The following is a 16,437-nucleotide window of genomic DNA, read 5'->3' on the forward strand; positions in this document are numbered from 1 at the left end:
CTTTTCATCTTTATCTATCCCACTAAAGGATCCGCAGTGGGTCGCGTGCACTGACGACAGCTCAGCCTGCAGTTCCACAACATGTAGGCTGGGTTCTTCTCACACTCCCCTGATCTGGACCACCCTGGACAGTTGTCATTTTCGTCGTAGCAGTTGGACGGCGTACCTATTGGCCAGAAAACAGACTTTTGGCACGAAAACTTACACGGAAGCAAAGACTGCAGTGTACCATTGACGAATGATGTCCGCAATTGTTTGTGCTAAAGATTGTGCCTCGTTACGAGCAACAAGAAACTGAGCGCATATATTGTCTTTGCGGCAAATTCTTTAGTTTAGTAATTTGATAGGAGAGACATCGTTCATTAACAGTAGAAGTGTTGTTGGCTAGGAAACAGAGATGGGTACAACAACTCACTGCCAAGTGAAGTCTGCATTGCCTGTTGGCCAGAAAACAAATCAAGTCTGCAGTACTTCTTGGCAAGATCGCTGATTTGGGCACTGAAACTCGCTGTAAATTTTCCTTGTTTTTATGAGGACAGTAAACATTTTGAGTCTTTGAGTCTTTGTAAAGTAAAAAGTCTGCAGTGCTGGTTGGCCAGATAACAAAGTTGAGCACTGTAACTCGCTGTAAAGTCAAGTCTGCAGTGCCTGTTGGCCAGACAACTGATTTGGGCACTGAAACTCGCTGTAAAGGCAAGTCTGCAATGCCTGTTGGCCAGCCTAGATAACCGTGAGTTGGGCACTTCATCTGTTTGTGAAAATCAGTGTATGTTGGCCAACAATCAGAGATGAGCACATCAAAATCACTGCAAAGTGAAGTCTGCAGTGCTATGTTGTTATATTACATTATAAGGCACTGCCAATCACTGTATGCAGTGCCTATTGGTCAGACATATGCACTGAACATCACTATGAAATGGAGTCTGCAGTGCTTGACACGGTGGAAGGAATTCGCAAGGACCAAATGTTCTTGTTTTTCAGTTTTTGAAATGAACGATCGTTATCTTATGTGGACTTACAAACTTCGCAGCTCGCTTTGCAGTTGCCGTGCATGTATATAGGGTTGTCCTCGCACTCCCCATTCAAACGTTTCTGCAGACAGTCCACAGGGCGTGTGTCCTGACAGCTCGGGTCTTTGGTGTTCAGAGTTGCTGCACGTCGTCCACAAAAGTAAACTTCATACAATTAGTATTTCTGAAATGTACCTATTTGATGTTACGTTCAAAAACACGCAGCAGGAGAAGAATAGAGGCTTCCATGTACTTGAGGACTTGTATAGAGACTGTAAATGCATCTGTTGTGGCTTCTACGATATACGTTGCATGTTGAATTCAGAAAGGTGTGGTTTTTTCTCTCTCACGAAATTAGTATATGCCAGCATTCCAGAAATTGAGAACAGTTAATGCATTAAAGTGTGGTAGATAGAGCATGGTACGCTAATGTATAAAACACAACTGCAAAATAGTGTGAAATTCAAACCGAAATAAGAACACTGAAACATTCTCGGATTAAGACAAATGTAGACCAACGCAGAGGAACCATCAGACACCTTGAAGACAAAACGACAGACAGACAGATTGACCGACAGGCTAATGGATTTAGTACAGGCATGGACATACGGACGGACGATTAGACGAACAGACAAAGACACATACATAATTACAGACAGATAGAGAGAGAGAGGGCCCATGAAATAACAAACCAAGGAATCCCATCCAAGCGCTTTGGTCATCACTGTTGCAGTTCATTTGGAAAACCTGATTCTTTTCCAATTCTGGAAAGTAAAGACAACAGTTTTATAGAAAAGCAACATTAATTATCAGTTTTTGTTAACACCGAAACAATAAAATCTTAACAGTTGCACAAGAGTATTGGTGTTAATCACAACTTTTTGTCTCGGACGTTTATAGTTGCACTGACATGTTTAAGCATGATGGTTGTCGTGAAATATAACAGCGATTTTAAATGCTGTGTGTGTTTTCAGTGTTGGGTAAAATTAAGCAAAGCCAGAACCTCACAAAAATCATTAAAAGGAAATAAGAAAACAAACAAAAATGTACAGATAGGTCAAACAACCAGGCGACCAAATGATTGTCCGACTGACGGTAAGGGAAAGAAAACAAGTCGCGTAAGGCGAAAATACAATATTTAGTCAAGTAACTGTCGAACTCACAGAATGAAACTGAACGCAATGCCATTTTTCAGCAAGACCGTATACTCGTAGCATCGTCAGTCCACCGCTCATGGCAAAGGCAGTGAAATTGACAAGAAGAGCGGGGTAGTAGTTGCGCTAAGAAGGATAGCACGCTTTTCTGTACCTCTCTTTGTTTTAACTTTCTGAGCGTGTTTTTAATCCAAACATATCATATCTATATGTTTTTGGAATCAGGAACCGACAAGGAATAAGATGAAAGTGTTTTTAAATTGATTTCAAAAATTTAATTTTGATAATAATTTTTATATATTTAATTTTCAGAGCTTGTTTTTAATCCGAATATAACATATTTATATGTTTTTAGAATCAGCAAATGATGGAGAATAAGATAAACGTAAATTTGGATCGTTTTATAAAAAATTTTTTTTTACAATTTTCAGATTTTTAATGACCAAAGTCATTAATTAATTTTTAAGCCACCAAGCTGAAATGCAATACCGAAATCCGGGCTTCGTCGAAGATTACTTGACCAAAATTTCAACCAATTTGGTTGAAAAATGAGGGCGTGACAGTGCCGCTTCAACTTTCACAAAAAGCCGGATATGACGTCATCAAAGACATTTATCAAAAAAATGAAAAAAACGTTGGGGATTTCATACCCAGGAACTCTCATGTCAAATTTCATAAAGATCGGTCCAGTAGTTTAGTCTGAATCGCTCTACACACACACACAGACACACACACACACGCACACACGCACACACGCACATACACCACGACCCTCGTTTCGATTCCCCCTCGATGTTAAAATATTTAGTCAAAACGTGACTAAATATAAAAAGAGAAACAACAGAACTACCGTTTTTCCCGTCTTAATACAGACACAGGCGCACACACACACACACATATACACACACACACACACACACACACACACACACACACACACACACACACACACACACACACTCACACACATACACACACTCACACACTCACACACACACGCACACACAAACACACACACCACACACACATACAAACACACACACACACACACACACACACACACACACACACTAACAAACTAACACACTAACACATACTAAAGGCATTCAGGAAAACCTCGAAGGTACACTTGATTTGGAGGAGCGGTCCATCGCAAGGGTGTTGAGGAAAACGTGATAGTGTCTGGATTGGAGATGTTCGGAAAAAAACTCTCTCTGGTTTGTATAAGTTGTGAAAGAGTGAATAGCTTTGCCTTAAGTGGGACAAATAAATGCACACGTGCTTCTTGTCCACATATTTACGACACACCCCTCGCTTGTGATTGGATAAGGAGGATAAGGATAAGGATAAGGATAAGATTTTATATAGTCCTGTGAGGTTACCCTCATGGAAATTCGGGCTGCTTTCTCCCGGGGGAAAGCGAGCTGTCATACAGTATACGGCGCTACCCATATTTTTTTTCCTGCATGCGTGTATTCATGTTTCCAATCCCTGAGACTTTCGCTGTGAACTTGGGTTCTTTATCGTGCGCATGCAAGCACACGGGGGCGTCCGGCCACCGAGGAGAGTCTGCACAAAGTTGACTCTGAGAAATAGATTCCTTGCCGAACGTGGGGATCGAACCCACGCCGATAGTGACAACTGGTTATTAAAGACAGCGCCGCTACCGACTGAGCTATTTCCCCGCTCGTGAATGGTGTGTCCATGTAAAAGCAAAGGTACTCACTCTTTATCAACCCATACAAACCCGGCAGAGTTTTTGTTTTCGGAAATCGTCTATTGAAGGAAGGTCTCCACACGAAAACCTTGACACTATCTTCCAATTATTCATACCCACCATAAGGAGACAGAAAAGGCAACGTCCTCACCTCTAGTCGATTCACATCGCTTCAAGTATGTATTGTTGCAAGGAAAGGCCTCCTGGATGAGCTTGAACAGGGCAGGATCGTAGTCTCGCAGCTTGTCCCTCGTAGCAATATCATTGTGGATTCCATTGCCGCCCGGTGGGCCTATAGTGTTGACGTTGAAATAGCTCTGTACTCCTTCAGCCTGCACACGATAAAGATCCCAGTTTCACAATGAAAGTCTCTGGCCTTGGAAGCGTGAACACAAAAAAGCAGAAAAAGGAAAACATGAATAGCGCTACACTGGCAAATTGAAAACACCCCGAAATTTCCATGAAGGTAACCTAGCTCAAGGGACTGTTTGATAGTTTATCCTTATCCTTATCATATGACTAATAATTGTACTTCTTTTGTTCGTTTGGTTGTTGTGTTGTTTCTGTTTTCACACAAACACATACATACATACATACATACATACATACATACATACATACGTACAAACATACATACATACATACATACATACATACATACATACATACTGACATACATACATACATACATACATACATACATACATACATACATACATACATACATACATACATACACACACTCACTCACACACACACACACACACACACACACACACACACACACACACACACACACGACACACACACACCACACACACACACGTATACCATATCTACAGCAATGGTCCGCCAATCAACAAAAAACAGTCTAAACAAGTCGCGTAAGGCGAAATTACTACATTATTTTAGTCAAGCTGTTGAACTCACAGAATGAAACTGAACGCACAGCATTTTTTCACAATGACCGTAGTCCACCGCTTGTGCATAACGGAGTGAAACTGACGAGCCTGTTCAGCGCGGTAAGTGGTTTCGCTGTGCTGCATAGCACGCTTTTCTGTACCTCTCTTCGTTTTAAATTTCTGAGCGTATTTTTAATCATCCAAACGTATCATATCTATATGTTTTTGGAATCAGGAACCGACAAGGAATAAGATGAAATTGTTTTTAAATCGATTTCGGAAATTTAATTTTGATCATAATTGTTATATTTTTAATTTTCAGAGCTTGTTTTTAATCCAAATGTAACATATTTATATGTTTTTTGAATGATGTAGAATAAGATGAACGTAAATTTGGATCGTTTTATATAAAAAAAATTATTACAATTTTCAGATTTTTAATGACCAAAGTCATAAATTAATTTTTTAAGCCACCAAGCTGAAATGCAATAACGAAGTCCTGCCTTCGTCGAAGATTGCTTTACAAAAATGTCAATCAATTTGATTGAAAAATGAGGGTGTGACTGTGCCGCCTCAACTTTTACAAAAGCCGGATATGACGTCATCAAAAGTATTTATCGAAAAAAAATGTCCGGGGATATCATTCCCAGGAACTCTCATGTAAAATTTCATAAAGATCGGTCCAGTAGTTTGGTCTGAATCGCTCTACACACACACACACACACACACACACACACACACAGACAGACACACACACACACACATACACACACACACACACACACACACACACACACACACACACACACACACACACATACACCACGACCCTCGTGTCGATTCCCCCTCTATGTTAAACGAAAATACAACATTTAGTCAAGTAGCTGTCGAACTCACAGAATGAAACTGAACGCAATGCAACGCAGCAAGACCGTATACTCGTAGCATCGTCAGTCCACCGCTCACGGCAAAGGCAGTGAAATTGACAAGAAGAGCGGGGGAGTAGTTGCGCTGAGAAGGATAGCACGCTCTTCTGTACCTCTCTTCGTTTTAACTTTCTGAGCGTGTTTTTAATCCAAACATATTATATCTATATGTTTTTGGAATCAGGAGCCGACAAGGAATAAGATGAAAGTGTTTTTAAATTGATTTCGAAAATTTAATTTTGATAATAATTTTTATATATTTAATTTTCAGAGCTTGTTTTTAATCCAAATATAACATATTTATATGTTTTTGGAATCAGCAAATGATGGAGAATAAGATGAACGTAAATTTGGATCGTTTTATAAAACAATTTTTTTTTTTACAATTTTCAGATTTTTAATGACCAAAGTCATTAATTAATTTTTAAGCCACCAAGCTGAAATGCAATAACGAAGTCCGGGCTTTGTCGAACATTACTTGACCAAAATTTCAACCAATTTGGTTGAAAAATGAGGGCGTGACAGTGCCGCCTCAACTTTCACGAAAAGCCGGATATGACGTCATCAAAGACATTTATCGAAAAAATGAAAAAAAGTATGGGGATTTCATACCCAGGAACTCTCATGTCAAATTTCATAAAGATTGGTCAATGCAAGTAGTTTAGTCTGAATCGCTCTACACACACACACACACAGACACACAGACAGACAGACAGACACACATACACACACACACACGCACGCACATACACCACGACCCTCGTCTCGATTCCCCCCTCTACGTTAAAACATTTAGTCAAAACTTGACTAAATGTAAAAAGCATGAATTCGTCAACACGCTGACAGACAACACACCCAGTATTCCATGGCGTTGGTGGCAGCGTACGTGTTGTCCCACAGACCAGTGTCATTGGCGTGACGAAAGGCGTTATTGACGGCCTGTCTGAAGCCAGGGATGACTACCCACGCAGCAATTTGATCCACAGCGTGGGCAGATTCGTGAAGGAAAATGTCCTCGGGATGATATCGGTCGTTCCTGAATAGATGTGTTGGTCTTAGCAATGGCAAAAATAGCATCGGAAGGGACACGACACGAACCAATTTTCCCTGCAATAGGATTATAAAGTAAATGAAATGATACAGTTGTAGTGGCAGCAGCAGCGAATTAACTGCGACCAAAGTTTGCAAGGACTACGATCATGGCATGCATAATCAGTGTTGTAATTCTTTGTTGTACTGGGTATTTACCGTACAGGACCCAGTTTACAGATCATAAATATATATATCGTAAAGTACCTTGTAAGCACCCAGTATCGAGTTATCGCCCAACCCCAACTTTCGGTCAAACTCTGTGTACCAGGTAGTAAACGCCCACCCCTAACGTTTGAATCAGAGGTGTCAATATCTTCTTTTTACATTTAGTCAAGTTTTGACTAAATGTTTTAACATCGAGGGGGAATCGAAACGAGGGTCGTGGTGTATGTATGTGCGTGTGTGCGTGTGTGTGTGCGTGCGTGTGTGCGTGCTTGTAGAGGGATTCAGACCAAACTACTGGACCGATCCTTATGAAATTTGACATGAGAGTTCCTGGGTATGATATCCCCGAACGTTTTTTTCCTTTTTTTGATAAATGTCTTTGATGACGTCATATCCGGCTTTTCGTGAAAGTTGAGGCGGCACTGTCACGCTCTCATTTTTCAACCAAATTGGTTGAAATTTTGATCAAGTAGTCTTCGACGAAGCCCGGACTTCGGTATTGCATTTCAGCTTGGTGGCTTAAAAATTAATTGATGACTTTGGTCATTAAAATCTGAAAATTGTAAAAAAAAAAAAAATTTTTCTAAAACGATCCAAATTTACGTTCATCTTATTTTCCATCATTTGCTGATTCCAAAAACATATAAATATGTTATATTTGGATTAAAAACAAGCTCTGAAAATTAAATATATAAAAATTATTATCAAAATTAAATTTTCGAAATCAATTTAAAAACACTTTCATCTTATTCCTTGTCGGTTCCTGATTCCAAAAACATATAGATATGATATGTTTGGATTAAAAAACACGCTCAGAAAGTTAAAACAAAGAGAGGTACAGAAAAGCGTGCTATCCTTCTCAGCGCAAGTACTACCCCGCTCTTCCTGTCAATTTTACTGCCTTTGCCGTGCGCGGTGGACTGACGATGCTACGAGTATACGGTCTTGCTGCGTTGCATTGCGCTCAGTTTCATTCTGTGAGTTCGACAGCTACTTGACTAAATGTATTTTCGCCTTACGCGACTTGTTTTATTTGATTTTTTTAATATTTTTTTTTTTTTAAAGATTTACAGTCTGTTGCAGACATTTCCACCCAACGGAACAATGACGAGTCTCTAGGAGACAGCCATACCGTTCGAAATGCATACAGTGAGATTTGATTTTAGGTAGGGACATTAGGATGCTGTGCTATTCTTACTACTGATTGTATGATTTATTGTTAATTTGCAGCATGTTTCAATGCAATCTTTGTCAATTTGAATACTGGTCAACACGCGTTTGCGTGAACATGTTTAAACATTTGTAAATCAAGACATCGCAAGCTATATTGTAAAATATGCAAATGTGCAGCGACTGCTTTGTCAAACACACAGATTTTGCGCAATTTCGTGTGTATGGAATACTTCTTCTTCTTCAGCGTTCCAGAATTGTCTGGTTACGTGTGAGCTCGTTTGCCCATTAATTTTGGGTTCCCCACAATATACTCTGAGAGCATAGTCAGCTCACTCCGCTTTCGTTGAGTAGGCATGATGGGTATTTTCGTGTTTCCATAACCCACCGATCTCCGACATGGATTACAGGATCTTTTCCGTGCGCACTTGGTCTTGTGCTTGCGTGTACAAACGAAGGGAGTTAAGTCACTAGCAGGTCTGCACATAATGGGAGATAATGACCTGGGAGATCAGAAAAATCTCCACTCTTAAGCCACCAGGCGGCAGCGACCGGGATTCGAACTCACGACCTCTCGATTAGGAGGCCGACGTCTTACCACCACGCCACTGTGCCCGTCACATGGAATACGATATATTGCTCTTCGGAAATACAACGATTGGACAGTTTTCTATCTTTACATGACAACAAATATTGAAGTGCATAAATGCTCGCCTCCTCCCTGGGCCCCTTAGCAAAACACACACTGATGTCTGAGAGAGTATATATTCGCTCCCAAGTGTAAATTCGCAATTTAACACTCACAGGCTCTTTCCAACCATATAATTATTATACCTTTGGCACAAAAGATTCTCTTCAGCTCCAGTCGTCAACGGCATCGCCCAAGAACCTTCCAAACCTCGTGCCCGTGTATTCCAAAATGGATCCATTGTGCTGAACTCTGGGAAGTCCAACGTCACTTCCGTAGCGCTCATGAGGGCGAAGCGACCTCCCAGTTTGTAAAACATGGCGCGGATTCCGGAATAGCCGGCGAACAAAAATCTCACCGTGTAGCAGGCCCTTTTGAGAGCGTCGTCCGTGATGTTGGACGTACCTGCATGCCACAAGAAATTGTTGAGCAGAGCTATGTTGTGGGAACTTACAAAAATAATACAAAAATCAAAAATTAACACAAAACGACAATTGGTATATCAAATAAGATGTTTCGAGCAATCAAGAAAACATTAATTTCCAAACTGTTTTCCCCAAGTACGGTAACCTACGGTTCTCTCCATAAAGATCCAGAAGAAAAGGATAAGGATAATGATCATGTGTCATAATTGCAATCCAGTGAAGTTACCCTCGTGGTAAATATGGCTGCTTTCTCACCGGGAAATAACAGTATGCGTGTATTCATGTTTCCTAGCCATGAGACTCCCTTGTGAGTGTATCGCGCGCATACGTGCACACGGGGGCGTATTGACACCGAGGAGAGTCTGCACAAAATTGACTCTGGGAAATAAATCTCTCGCCGAACGTGGGGGTCGAACCCACGCCGAAAGCGAAAAATGGATTCAATCCAGCGCCACTACCGATTGAGCTGTATATCGCAGCCCACTTACGATTTAATTGGAGATGAAAGCTACCTCCTCGCATCTTACCCGTATCAAATCAATGAAGATGGGTGCAATGGCCCAGTGGCCCGATAGGGCGCCTTCTGTGCGGAAGGTCGCGTGTTCGAATCCCGGCTGCGCCAGGTGGGCTTAGGGTAGAGTTTTTACCGAACTCCCAGGACAACGTATGTGCCTTATACCCCGTCGAGTGTACACGCAATCACATGAAGATCAAGTGCACACGGAAAAGATCCTATAATCCATGTCAGAGGTCGGTGGATTAAAAAAACACGAAAATACCCAGCATGCCTCCCCCGAAAGCGGCGTATGGATGTCTTAATGGCGGGATAAAAACGGTAATAACAGTGCCACACTATTGACACCCTAGAATTCGAGTGTCGATTCTCCACCGAATTAATCAATATAAAGAAATAATGGTTTGGATTTAACTGAGAGCTTTTGATGCTAAAAAAAGAAGATAATTATGTAAAGGCCAAACGGTTAGGAGGGGAAAAACTACGACAACTTCATATCACCTGTGTTGTCATGCAGCTCCGCCCCCCCCCCCCCCCTACCCCCGCCCCACCTGCTACCCGCCCCCCCCCCCCCCTCACAAAAACAAACCCACAAAAAACCCGTGAAGTAAATAAAATAAAAGGCAAATTTAAAAACTAAATAAGTAAATAAATTGTATGACTAGTATGGTTTATGAATGTCACACAACTGGCGAGACGTGTATGCTTATGGAGTCATATATAGATCGACGTCAATTTGTTTTTCTTCTAATAAACCATTAAATTACATATTCTTACTCCGAATCACATGATTAGCATTGACACACTTGGAGATGCCAAGGTCTGATAAAAGCTACCCGTCTAGGTATAAGGGAAGCAACCCCAACTAAAAAAGTGACAGCACCACTAACACGTGGCGTTTGCTATGTTGACGTTTTTTCGTCCGTTCTCGGACGCTTAACGCTTTTGTAGTGTATGGTTTAGCTGCCTTTGGCGGCTACAACGCTTGTGTTAGCTTGTTTGCTTGCTTGCTTCTGAAATGTTTGCGTCCGTACGGACTTGGTTAATTTCAGTAGTTGCGGCTTCCTCCTTGGTTGCCATTTTTCGCTAGCATGTAGTTTTTTGCTATGTTGATGTTTTCGTCCGTCCTCGGACGCTTAACGCTTCTGTAGCTTGTTGTTTAGCTGCATTTCGTAGCTACTACGCTTGTATTAGTTTGTTTGCGTGCTTGCTTCTGTAATGTTTGCGTCCTTTCGGACTTAGCTATTTTCAGTGGTTGTGGCTTCCTTCTTGGTCGCCATCTTTCGCTAGCACGTTGTTGTTTGCTATGCTTATTTTCGTCCGTACTCGGACGCTTAACTCTTTGTATAGCTTGTTGTTTAGCTGCCTTTGGTAGCTCCTAAGCCGGTTTTAGCTGCCCTCTTTGCTTGCTTCTGAAATGTTTGTGTCCGTTCGGACTTTGCTAGTTTCAGTTGTTTGTTTATTTTTCTCTCGGCCTTAACATGGCCGTCTATGAGAATTAGAGGGAGCTAAGGCTGAGGGTTAGGGCTTGGGCACTGCTAAGCTCTAATCCTCAGTATCCTCTTCTTTTGAAGAACTCTATCGTTGTCGTTTTGGCACAGGTTTAAGAATTTTTTACGTTTTTCTGTGCCTATTTCTGCTACGGACGATTGGCCGTCTGGCTCTCTGCCGTCCGTCTTTGCCTCTAGGCTGTCGCTTTACGTATACGAATACGAATACTTTATTATCTCATACAGAGAATTTCAGTGTCGTTTTACGACTATTTCGGCTCCAGAGTCTAGTGCTCTGGGGTCTAATCTTATCTTTTGCTTATTTCCAGAAATAGATTCCCTCGTTCGCGAGGCTTTGCCGCGGCGGACATCGTCGCCAGCTCTGCCCCCCGCCTGGGGGTTAGGCGACGTTCTCTCCTTGGTGTCTTTTGATGCCTGTGCCTTCAGACTCCGGGTCTTCTATGGACCAGGCTGCTGTCCGCCGTGACTTTTCTGGACGGTCCCGCGGGGACCTTCTTCTCCTCTTCCTGGCCGGCATTTGTTGCCTTCCGCTTGCGGTAGCGCAACAGTGCATGTCCCTCCGGGGATCCGGTCACAGCAAGGTTAGTGTCTGCAGCAGCCGTTTACGGCAGCTGCTCTTCCGGTTCCCGGAAGCAGAGGTTCACCGGCTAGTGCACAGGCTACTGTCACGTCCGGTAGAGCTTCGACTTACGTCAGCAGTCGTCCGCGACAGCTGCTTCCAGCTTTAGCCGGAAGTAAGAGGTTCACCGGCTAGTGCACAGACTACTGTCACGTCCGGTTCGAGCTTCGACTTACGTCAGCAGTCGTCCGCGACAGCTGCTTCCAGCTTTTGCCGGAAGTAAGAGGTTCACCGGCTAGTGCACAGACTACTGTCACGTCCAGTTTGAGCTTCGACTTACGTCAGCAGTCGTCCGCGACAGCTGCTTCCAGCTTGGGCCGGAAGTAAGAGGTTCACCGGCTAGTGCACAGACTACTGTCACGTCCGGTTCGAGCTTCGACTTACGTCAGCAGTCGTCCGCGGCAGCTGCTTCTGGCTCCGGCCGGAAGTAAAAGGTGTTTGACTTAAGGTCAAACAGGTCATTCCTTGAGTGCACAGGCTACTGTCACTTCCGGTTTGACTCAGGGTCATACAGGTCATTCCTTGAGTGCACAGGCTACTGCCACTTCGGGTTTGACTGAAGGTCATACAGGTCATTCCTCGGGTGCACAGGCTACTGTCACTTCCGGTGTGAATCAAGGTCTTACAGGTCATTCCTCGAGTGCACACGCTACTGTCACTTCTGGTTTGACTCAAGGTCATACAGGTCATTCCTCGAGTGCACAGGCTACTGTCACTTCCGGTTCGACTAAAGGTCATACAGGTCATTCCTCGAGTGCACAGGCTACTGTCACTTCCGGTTCGACTAAAGGTCATACAGGTCATTCCTCGGGTGCACAGGCTACTGTCACTTCTGGTTTGAATCAAGGTCATACAGGTCATTCTTCGAGTGCACAGGCTACTGTCACTCCCGGTGACTCAAGGTCATACAGGTCATTCCTTGAGTGCACAGGCTACTGTCACTTCTGGTTTGACTGAAGGTCATACAGGTCATTCCTCGAGTGCACATACTACTGTCACTTTCGGTTTGACTCAAGCTAAGTCATATCTACGGGTTTCTGGGCTTCAGCCCTCACTCTGTGCAGCAACAGATCTGGCATAGCGCTGCTGTTTCAGCTGCCCTTCCGACTGTGCACGGATTTTCCGGTTCATTTCCTGCAGCTTCCTCTGGATCGTCAGGGAACGTTGGACACGGTTTGCCCTTCGGGCATACGGGCCTCTGACCTCAGGCGAGCCAGCAGCTGCCACACACTTTGGTGGTGGGTTCGGCTGATCCCCTCACTCACTGGCCTTCGGTTTTCGATGCCCCTCATCCTCCTCTTAGTCAGGGGTGAGGTTGGGCCGTTGACTGGCGGAAAAGGGGCTTCAGGCTCCGGCCTCCCCCGCTCAGCGTCTGTAAACCTCTCCTGCGCAGGCTTCTTCTTTCGGGACATTAGCGGCTCAGCGGAAGTTACCTTTGCCCAAGACGTCCCGGAATTTGCTGTCGTCTTTTGCCCTTCCGCGTGCACCTTTGCCGGTCACGCCGGAACTTCTTCTTTGGGGAACGATTCGGGTCCCCTGCTCTCTGAGCAGACTCTCTTCCCCTCTGAGGAAGTGGGCAGACAGCTTTTGGAACTTGCTTCCATTTCGGAGACACTCCTTTACGGAGTCCTTGGCGCCCTTTACACTCAGTAAAGAGCAGGACGCAGGGGATGCTTTCTCCACCTTTGCTAGGGCGAATTTAGAACAGAGGAGGCCTTCCTCTCTGCACAATGCTCATGCGGTCTCCTCGCCCATTCCTAGTTTATGAGGAATCAATGAGAGACACCCTTAGTTCTTCACCCTTGGTGGATGGGTCTCTCTTCGGCCTCCAAGGCCTCCCTGGCCTCTAAGGCCTCCTGGCCTCTAAGGCCTCCCTGGCCTCCAAGGCCTCCTGGCCTCTAAGGCCTCCTGGCCTCTAAGGCCTCCTGGCCTCTAAGGCCTCCTGGCCTCTAAGGCCTCCAAGGCCTCCTGGCCTCTAAGGCCTCTCTGGCCTCTTGGCCTCCCTGGAGATAAAGACTTGTAGGGACCTTCAGGTCTCTTCTTTTGCTCTTCAAGCTTTGAAGCAGCAAAACAGGCTCTACCTAAAGCAGACTCAGCCCTTTCAGGCTAAGTCCTCAGCTCAGGTTTATCCGGAGAGGTTCTTCCTTTCACAGACGTCATAGTCTGTGTTTTTTAGAACAACAGCCGGTATTAGGGCATCCGGGTTTTTTAGCCTCGGCTGGTGCAACAGCCATTCCATCCGTTGGTGGTGGTGGTTGTTGTTTGCTCTTATGGACTCGGTCCTAGTGGGTCTTTCGCCGAGTTTGACTCTGTCTTTCTCTAGCGATCGGACTTGTTCTGGTGTTTCGTCCAAACTTAAGGTTTACTTGAGTTGGCCTCGGAAGTTACATTCAGATTTTCCTGAGTTTGCATTGGTTTTGGCAATGCATGGTGAGGAGCCTTTCTTGTGGCCTATCACTTTCTCAGCTTTATTGGCTAACCCTCTCCTTTCGGCAGAGGTCTAGTCAATGTTCCGGTTTTCTGGGTGCGGGCTTTTAGTCCAGCATCTTTTATGGCCGGTCTACGGGCGTTACGGCTCTCAGCCTTAGCCCGGGTAATAGTCTCTTGACTGGCACGGGCGACTACGGTCTCCGTGTCCCTGGAATCTGCGTCTCCCTCTTCTCCCTCATCCTGGCATGAGACGAGTCGGGGCGACTTCCGGTGGTTTGGGTTGCCGGTTAAGGCTTCCTTCTACCACTTGCAACTATTACGGACGCTTGCCAGTTGTTTTCCGTGTCTGACGCTCGGTTCTGAGGTAATCAGACGCGTTTGGCTTTTCAGCTAAACTCAGGAATTCTTTCTGGGTTCGGTCTGCCGCGAATTTTACTTCGGGCCTTTTCCCTGAGAACTCTTGTTCAGGGAGGCTTAAGGCTGGTTGGCTTCACGGTTTTCCGTTTTCCTTCCCAGTCTCGTTTTCTGGTTTAGGTTTTTGAGTTTCATTCAATTACCTACAAGCAGACTGCTCTGCGAACACTGACTTTTTGTCATTTTGTTTAGGGTCACTGGTCACATCAAGCTTTGGCCACGGCGGTTTCCGCTTTCCGGTGCTTACGCACTACCTTAGGTCGCTGCTTCCTCTTTTTACCCCTCTCTCTGCTTTCGCAGGGACCGGTAGAGGACGACCGGTGACCGTCTCCTTTTGAGATTTTCTCATTGAGTCGGACTCTCACTCATGGAGCATTTCCAGGCCGTTAGCATTTCCTTCCAATAGAAAGGGGGGGGGGGGGGGTCAGCTTGTCTTTCCCTCTACTCTGAAGAAACCTCGGGTCCTTTCCGGACTGTTTTACGGTTCAGGAGATTGGAAGAAGTGCTGGGCACAGCTTACCGGCTCTCTGATGTTGTCTTTCGCATTTTTTGCCTGAGAGACATTGCGGCTGTCAATCAGGATGGTTCTCGGTCCTCTTTCTGTCATTTGGCAGTGGGCCAGTTCCTGGCAAGGGTTTTAGAGTGAGTTAGATGTTTTCTTTCTCACCGGGTCCTTTCCTGACTTTTGGCAGTGGGCCAGTTTTTGGCAAGGGATTTTCTTTCCCTCCGCCTTGGCATAGCTATCTGCTATCTTTTCCCCTAGGCGCGGCCCGAGCTCATTTTCCAGGGCCTGGGCCTCCTCCTCGGCCGTTTTACGGTCTAGGAGGTTGAATGACGTCCTGCGCACACCTTACTGGCGCTCGGCTTTTGTCTTTATCAGTTTTCGTAGGGAGACCTGGCTGCCGCCTGGCAGTATGGATCTCGGTCCATTACTGCCTTGGTGGCAGCTGGAGTATGTCGCTCCAGAACTTTAGAGTGAGTTTGAACTTTTTGATCTTACCCACCACCTTGTTGGAGTTATCTGCTAATCATGTGATTCGGAGTAAGAATATGTAATTTAATCGAAAATTTTTAATTAAATTTTCATTTGATTAATATACTTACCCGAATCACATGGGTAATTCCCTCCCGCCTGCCCCGCTTTATAGTTTCTTAGTATTCTATAAGTCGATTGATCTGTGTATCATGTGACCAGGCACCATTAGTGACGTAGTTCACCCTAAGGGGAGGCAACCTAGTGTGGCAAGTACTATGGTGCTGTCACTTTTTTAGTTGGGGTTGCTTCCCTTATACCTAGACGGGTAGCTTTTATCAGACCTTGGCATCTCCAAGTGTGTCAATGCTAATCATGTGATTCGGGTAAGTATATTAATCAAATGAAAATTTAATTAAAAATTTTCGAATAGTGACGTAAGAAAATAGAATGTCATCTTTTGATTTGGAACGTGACGTGTTTTAGAATGGAGATGTGGTAGTGTGTGTGTGTGTGTGTGTGTGTGTGTGTGTGTGTGTGTGTGTGTGTGTGTGAATGTTTGAAGAGTACTCGGGTCCAGCGCGAGCGTTTTTTATTCAAAGCCAGATGGTGAAGAATTGTTGAAGGCTCCCAAATAACAGATGCTAACATCTATGGAAGCTTTTATTCAAAGCCAGAGGGTGAAGAATTGTTGAAGGCTCCCAAATACCAGATGCTAACATCTATG

At 44.4% G+C, this 16,437-nt stretch overlaps 1 protein-coding gene across 1 annotated transcript in view; it reads right to left on the bottom strand.

Moving 5' to 3' along the window:
• Nucleotides 1–16,062, bottom strand: part of LOC138945898 (uncharacterized) — a 16,387-nt gene extending 325 nt beyond the window's left edge. The window contains exons 1-10 of the mRNA XM_070317418.1: nucleotides 16,031–16,062; nucleotides 15,405–15,576; nucleotides 14,374–14,563; nucleotides 13,327–13,581; nucleotides 8,971–9,229; nucleotides 6,565–6,745; nucleotides 4,033–4,213; nucleotides 1,703–1,774; nucleotides 1,020–1,151; nucleotides 1–166 (exon numbers count right to left, since the gene is read on the bottom strand). The exon at nucleotides 1–166 is cut by the window's left edge and continues 325 nt beyond it. Coding sequence (XP_070173519.1) covers nucleotides 15–166; nucleotides 1,020–1,151; nucleotides 1,703–1,774; nucleotides 4,033–4,213; nucleotides 6,565–6,745; nucleotides 8,971–9,229; nucleotides 13,327–13,581; nucleotides 14,374–14,563; nucleotides 15,405–15,576; nucleotides 16,031–16,062 — 1,626 coding nt within the window. The 3' untranslated portion in view covers nucleotides 1–14. The remainder of the gene's footprint in view (nucleotides 167–1,019; nucleotides 1,152–1,702; nucleotides 1,775–4,032; nucleotides 4,214–6,564; nucleotides 6,746–8,970; nucleotides 9,230–13,326; nucleotides 13,582–14,373; nucleotides 14,564–15,404; nucleotides 15,577–16,030) is intronic.
• Nucleotides 16,063–16,437: the final 375 nt, after the last annotated feature.

This window comes from Littorina saxatilis, linkage group LG13 (genome assembly GCF_037325665.1).
Source record: "Littorina saxatilis isolate snail1 linkage group LG13, US_GU_Lsax_2.0, whole genome shotgun sequence".
Taxonomy (NCBI): Eukaryota; Metazoa; Mollusca; class Gastropoda; order Littorinimorpha; family Littorinidae; genus Littorina; species Littorina saxatilis.